General features: G+C 43.5%; 1 protein-coding gene across 1 annotated transcript; it reads left to right on the top strand.

Moving 5' to 3' along the window:
* Positions 1-2,725: 2,725 nt before the first annotated feature.
* Positions 2,726-6,413, top strand: LOC116254219 (receptor-like protein kinase FERONIA). Its single transcript, XM_031629438.2, has 2 exons — positions 2,726-3,187; positions 3,285-6,413. Exon 2 carries the CDS (start codon positions 3,367-3,369, stop codon positions 6,106-6,108), a length of 2,742 nt encoding a protein of 913 aa, XP_031485298.1. The 5' UTR covers positions 2,726-3,187; positions 3,285-3,366; the 3' UTR covers positions 6,109-6,413.
* The last annotated feature ends 891 nt before the right edge of the window (positions 6,414-7,304 follow it).

Below are 7,304 nucleotides of genomic sequence, written 5' to 3'. Positions count from 1 at the left end.
AAAAGTACATGCATGCAACCATGTAAAAGTGTCAAACCTGCTTTGCGGTTCCACAGAAATGTCAAGTAAACTATAGCTTTTGTTGTATTTAAATTTGGAAGCAGCAGTAGGCTCCATTTTTGGATGAATAAAGGAGTCTTTCATTCTACTACCTAATAAAATAAAAGAGTCAAAACTTTGTCTCCATTGAAAGAATGCAGAATTTAAATATAGCCTGCTACTCAATTTAAATCCTCTTAAAAATTATGAATCATCAATGTTGCATTCAGTAACATCATTGATTCTTCGAAATGTCAAAACTGGTTGAGAATCAAAAGATGCTTGGAAATCATTTGGAAAGTTGGCAAATTTACAAATTCAAAACACTAAATGGACTCGTTTCCCTCTGAATTCAGGCCTCTGGATCGCATACCAAAAATGAAAGACATAGACCACCATCTTTCATTTCACATGAGCTGAAATTGAGAACATTGCTGTTCAAGAAAAGTCCAGAAAATTGAGAACATAGGCCTCTGGTGTGTTCTAAATTGAAGTTGACATTTGGATGAGTCTCAAGGGCCGTAGCATAATTGGTCTTGACAGGAGCTCATAGATAGTGCATTTTAGCTTCGATTCTCGTGGGTCCTACTCCTTGGACTACAAGAGGTGGGAGTTTTTCGTGGAGCTGAAGGTACATCTAAGTCCCAACTAAGCCTGGGTGCCAAGCCTCGGTACCCGGCCGGGGCTGGCTCGATAATATATCAGGCCGGCCCGGGTTTGCGTGATTTTTTTTATTTTTTATTTAATAATAATATTATATTCAAAAATTTGTATTTTTATATTAAAAAATATTTTTTATTTTAATCGAGCCGAGCCGGCCCTGAGCTCCGGTTTCAGGCATCGGGCCGACCTGGGCTCGACTTTTATTGGGCTGGGCCGGCCGGGTGCCCAGGTTTAACCCCAACACAAGGGATCTAGGTTTTTTTTTTTCTTTCTTTGGAGTCAGAACATCATTTTGGCTCCAAATGATGTTTTTGCAATGTTTTGGTGATATCAAACTTGACAAAACGCTAGTTTTCAAAAAAGAATTGAATAACCTGGGTGTTTGGATGACATCCTAGTCGAACTCAGTTTTGTGAGAACTTCGTTAATGAGTTTTAAAAACTTAGTTTATTTTGGCCAAAACCTTATTTTTTATAAACCCCTTCAGGGGGTCAGGTTTTTCACTCCCTTCTACAAGACTAAGTTTTATCAAAACTGGATTTTCTTAAAACCTAGTTTTGATGGTGCCCAAATGCTTCAAAATTCTTATTTTAGAGGCAATATCATGTTTTGCTTTCAAAACCTTGTTTTAGAATGCCATCCACATGTCCTTTGGTGTTCACATCCCAAGTTTTGACAAAACTGAGACGTATAAGAGCTTCTCAATTTTCTTTCATTTTTACATGTTATAAATATAAGTGCTCCTTCAAGTATGAAAACCTATGAAGGATCCGCTATGTCTTTGAGGGTCTTCTTCCTGCTTTATTACCATTCCACTTCCAAACTAGGTAAAAACCAGTAAAAATTATTAAAACAATAACCATTTTATAAAGGAAATGTAAGAAGGGTGCATGGTAAGCAAATTGTTTGGCACTGTTAGTGGTGGTTCACAAGTAGAGTTGATAAAATTAGGTTTCACAACCATTTTTATATAACTTGGCCTACCATAAAATTCATGTCATTGTCAAGTTGATCAGGAAAATAGTCACACTGTTAGAAAGTGTCACTTCTATGCAAACTTTTTAGATAAAATATATTACTGTCTCTGCTTACATTGGTGATCGTTAATTTTCTTTAATATCAGATAAACAACGCTTTCAGTGGGAGACCAGTCACGAAATATTATTTAATTTTCTTTATTTGCTCTTACATACGTATGAAACTTTTTTTCAGTGGGAGACCAGAATCTTATCAAGAGTCAAATATAATTTTTTCAAAATTTTTATATAAAATAAATGAAACTTTTAAAATATACATATAATTTCTAAAAAAAAAAAATTGAGGAGGGGCGAAGGCTGGATTCCTAGAGAAATCCCTACCATTGCATCTGACCATGCACTTAAAGAGACCATATTCCTTTAGATAGCATGAGGAGGTAATGGGCTAATCAGATTCAGATGCAAACAAAGCCCTGGTGTGAGTCTCAAAATTGAGTATCATTCAGACTTGTTTGGATCTGGGATTTGGGATCTTGTCAGTTTTTAAATTCACATTAAATAATTTTTTATTTTTATTTATTTTTCAGAAATAATTTGTAATATTGGTTTGCCAGTTGAAATAAACTAATTTCGACAACATTTATAATTTCCACTTTCCGGTCTCCGTGTTGAGAAGGCGACTTACATGTTAAGGCATTCCATTTAAATGCTTTAACTACCGTGTGCAGTGAGGGGAGCCGCGTCGTGAGGTGGTTGGGGCATTCTAAAATTTTTTACGAAAATAGGGTTGTATTAGAAACGGAAAAAGCAAGAGGCTTATTATCGAAATTATGGGCAAAATTTTGTTCCGTGAAAGAAACTTTCCGATATTTTTTACGGCGATGAATGTTTGATTTAAACGCGAAATACGTAGAAGACAACATAATCGAATTTCAACGTCCGTTCACGTCCAGAGCAGTACCCACTGGCGGGCCCCACCTGATGGGCCATGTCCTTCCCATACAGGCTGTGCCGCGGCATAAAAGCCAGAAACGCTCGGTGGGACGGGCTTCATCAGATCTTTTTTCTCGGTTCTTCAGTTTCTCTCTCTCTGGCCCGCTTTCTGCTGAAGATCGGCCGGAACCTGGCGCATTTTCCGGCGAGATCCTGTCCTTGCCTACCGATCATTCCGGAGAGTGCCGGCAGGCTTCTCTCTGCTCCTGGTGGTGTTTAGTGCTCCGGTACCGTCCAATCTTTTTCGACAGGATTGTGTATGTGGGAGTAAGGATTTGAGGACCTTCGAAGGATGACATCAAGGGTTCAGGATTCTAGGGCTTTCCTCTGGGCTCTCGTTTGGCGATAATGGTGCTGAGTTGGTAGATCTTGCAGTTTGCGGGTGATTTTTTCCGTTCTGGCCGAGGCGGGAAACCCTAGCCCGTTGAAATCGGCGAGATCTTCGCGGCTTTGCTGTCTTCGGTGAGAGACTGGTGGCCGCGCTTTCGTCTCTGCAGATTCTCCTGGTTTCCATGGTAAACTTGAGGTCTTTTTCTGTTGTTTCTTCGGCTCTTCGTGTTGGATTGCTCTGGGTTTTTCCCTAACATTCTGGGTTTTCCGTTCGCTTGGAAGTACATTTTGTGAAGGAGTCTATCTATTTCGTGAGGCACGCAGAGATTGTTGGTTATTTGGCGGCGGATCGCCGTATTTGGCAATGGAGATGAAGCACTCACCTTCATCTCAGCCACTCATTTCCTTCACCCTTCTCTGCCTCTTGCTGATTTCACTGGTGATACGTTCTTCCTCTTCCTTTGTCCCGATAGACAACATCCTTCTGAACTGCGGTGCGTCTTCTGATGACAACGATGGGGACAACCGCCGGTGGACCGGCGACGCGAATTCTCTTTTTGCGCCTGCAAATTCTGCCAATACTTTCGCTGCTCAGGCTGCGAGTATGGACCCTTCCCTACCTTCCGATATCCCCTTCAAAACTGCTCGGATCTTCACTTCTGTTGCCTCCTATAACTTCTCTCTCTCTAACGGACGTCATTTTGTGCGCCTTTATTTCTACCCTTCTTCCTACAACAACCGAGATGCTCAAACCGCCGTCTTCTCGGTTCAGTCCGGACCTTTTACTCTGCTGAGTAATTTCAGCGCTTCTATAACTGCTTTGGCCCTCTCTCAGGCGTACATTATCCGTGAATTCTTCATCACCGTGTCTGCTGGCTCTCTTACACTCACCTTTACCCCCTCCCCGAACGTCCCAAATTCCATTGCCTTTGTTAATGGCATTGAGATTGTCTCCTCACCAGAACTTTTTGGTTCCGATCCGGACAATTCTTCAACCCTTGTTGGTTCGGGTACCCAATACCCTATATCTGTTTTCTCTGCTCTTCAAACTGTTAATCGGTTAAACGTCGGTGGGCAGTACATATCTCCTATTGCAGACTCGAACCTCTCTCGTGTCTGGTACGATGATTCTCCTTATATCTTTGGCGCTGGATTTGGAGTTTCATATTCCAAAGATCCCAATATAACTATTCGCTATCCACCGGCGGTCCCTGACTACATCGCTCCAGCTGATGTGTATTCGACTGCTCGTTCAATGGGACCTAATTCAAGTGTAAACATGAATTACAACCTCACGTGGTTCATCAGAGTGGACAACGGATTTTTTTACATGCTGAGGCTCCATTTCTGCGAGATTCAGTCGGAGTTCTACAAAATCAACCAGAGAGTGTTTAACGTGTTTGTTAATAATCAGACAGCAGGTTCCCAATTGGATGTAATTGCCTATGCAACGAACGAGGTTCCGAGTAACTATGGTGGTGTGCCTGTTTATAGAGACTATGCGATCTTTGTATCTGGTGATGTTGGTGGACAGAGCAATCTATGGATAGCACTGCATCCTTCTGACGGTTCTGCGCAGTATGAAGATTCAATTCTTAATGGGCTTGAGGTCTTCAAGGTCAATGATTCCTCTGGTAACCTCGCCGGTCCAAATCCCGCCTTGCCGCCAGCCCAACCGCCGTCTTCATCAGTAAACGATACTCCCCAAACCAAAAATGGAGCTGCAAAAGGCCCGGTTGTCGGCGGTGTTGTCGGCGGTATAGCAGTCATCGCTGTTGGAGCTTGCATCTGCTTTTTCTTATTTAGGCGGCGGAAGCAGGCGAAGGCGGGCAAAGGAAGCGACAGTGGTCCATCTGGGTGGCGGCCTTTGTCACTCTACTCCCATACTGGAAATGGCAAGTCGACCACAATGTCCAGTACATCGACGAGCTCCGGGAAGACCGGCGCTACCGGCAGCTACACATCCTCTCTTCCTTCCAACCTGTGTCGCCATTTCACAATCTCCGAGATCATCGCAGCCACCAACAACTTTGATGAATCCCTCCTCCTTGGTGTTGGTGGTTTCGGGAAGGTTTACAAGGGTGATGTTGATAATGGCACGAAAGTGGCCATCAAAAGAGGGAACCCACTTTCCGAACAAGGAGTTCACGAGTTTCAGACTGAGATTGAGATGCTCTCTAAACTCCGCCACCGCCACCTGGTCTCTCTGATTGGCTACTGCGAGGATAACTGCGAGATGATTTTGGTTTATGACTACATGGCTCATGGAACCCTGCGTGAACACCTCTACAAGACAAACAAGCCACCGCTGTCCTGGAGACAGAGAATGGAGATCTGCATTGGTGCAGCCCGCGGATTGCACTATCTCCACACCGGTGCCAAACACACCATCATACACAGAGATGTCAAGACCACAAACATACTCCTCGATGAGAAATGGGTTGCCAAGGTTTCCGACTTTGGGCTGTCAAAAACCGGTCCCGCCATGGATCACACCCATGTGAGCACAGTCGTCAAGGGCAGCTTCGGCTATCTTGACCCAGAGTACTACCGCAGGCAGCAGCTCACGGATAAATCCGATGTCTATTCCTTCGGAGTCGTCTTGTTTGAGGTGCTCTGCGCACGCCCTGCCCTTAACCCTGCACTGCCCAAGGAGCAGGTCAGCCTGGCCGAATGGGCACTGCATTGTCAAAAGAAGGGGATTCTGGAGCAGATCATTGATCCCTTCTTGAGAGGGAAAATCGCACCCGAGTGCTTCCGCAAGTTCGCGGAAACAGCAGAGAAATGTGTGGCAGACCAAGGAACAGATCGGCCATCCATGGGAGACGTTCTGTGGAATCTAGAATTCGCTCTGCAGCTGCAGGAAAACGCCGAGGAGGCGCACAAGAAGGGGGTGGGCTCGGGTTTCATTGGGGAGGGTGACGATGAGATAATGGAGTTCTCTGGCGTTGGGAAGAAGGTGGACGAAGTCGGAGGGTTCGACGGCCTAACAGACACTCAGACCACCGGAGTGAGCCTGGGCGGGCGGAGCCTGGCCAGCGAAGATTCAGAGGGCCTGACTCCAAGTGCTGTGTTTTCCCAGCTAGTGGATCCCAAGGGCCGGTGATCACCAACATCACAGTGAGAGAGGAACCATTTCACTCGTTGACCATCAAAACGTGTAAGCTATTGGTTTTCTGATGCTTTCTTTGGAGTAAATTCTAGATTTTTCGTATCTGCTTGTCATGGTATAATACTGAAACCACTCCGCATGCATGTTGCGAGCCTGTGACGTTATGGTTTTTTTTTTATTTGTTTCTTTGGAGACTGTATTTAGTCAATTAATATTTATTTGGACTACTCAACTTTTGTAGATTAATTCTGAAAGCAACCCTTTTCAGATAGTCACTGATTCAAGTGACAGTTAACTTATAGAGAGAGACACCCACACACATATTAGCTGCTTCTCAAATACTCTTTTTTTTTTTTGTATGCTGAGCTGTGCTATCCTGGCGCTTGGTTGGACTCCACTTCTCAAATCTTAAACGAAGGCGCAACCATGTCAAATATTATATGCCAATGCATGTGCATGGCCATGAGAGTCTAGAGAGAGGGGTCCTCTTACCCCAGCCGTTTCAAGCGAATGGGCTGCCGGCCCCTCCTTCAATCACTCTCACATGCATTAGCTGTTAAAGAAAACGAAAGCTAATGAGATCAGGGACTGTCTTTGATGTCAACAGTTGGTCACGGTCGCACTTGATTCTCGCTGTATCTTTGATTTTCTGTTTGAAACCCAACATTTTGTCTTTGACGTGGTGCGTGACAGAGTCTTCCGTGTCATCGTTTGCATTGTTCCAACGCTCGAGTCGCACTTTCCAACCAATTTCCTTACACTTGGCTTTGTGGGTAAACCTACAGACTCTCTCTCTCTCTCTCTCTCTCTCTCTCACAATAATATTAATTCTGGCTACAGCTGGCTCAATTCAGTTAATGGAGTCGTCCAAATCAATTAATTTATCTTGTTAAAAATTCTACGAAAATCATTGTATTTTCTTCAATAAAAATTTTGGTGTTATAAGAGTCGTGAAATTTTGCATGATTAAAACAAGAAGTTTAAATTTGAGAAATGATTGACTTGATATATGTTTCTTACCAAGCGACTCTTAGCATCATGTCAATAATGGTAGATCAGAAAAGATATTTTGATAATCTATTTGAAAAGTTCTGGTTATTATCACTAACCTAAGCATTCTGGGATATGTCCTTTTCTGTCTATAGATGTGGATGCATATCCTCCACGTCTAAAACATTGAAAATCAATGA

This window comes from Nymphaea colorata, chromosome 5, assembly GCF_008831285.2.
Source record: "Nymphaea colorata isolate Beijing-Zhang1983 chromosome 5, ASM883128v2, whole genome shotgun sequence".
NCBI lineage: Eukaryota > Viridiplantae > Streptophyta > Magnoliopsida > Nymphaeales > Nymphaeaceae > Nymphaea > Nymphaea colorata.
The sequence above is the reverse complement of the archived record's forward strand: the minus strand, read 5'-3'. Positions and strand labels throughout refer to the sequence as shown.

Coding starts and splice junctions, on each gene's coding strand:
- LOC116254219 (XM_031629438.2), top strand. CDS start 3,367: ATGGAGATGAAGCACTCACCTTCATCTCAGCCACTCATTTCCTTCACC.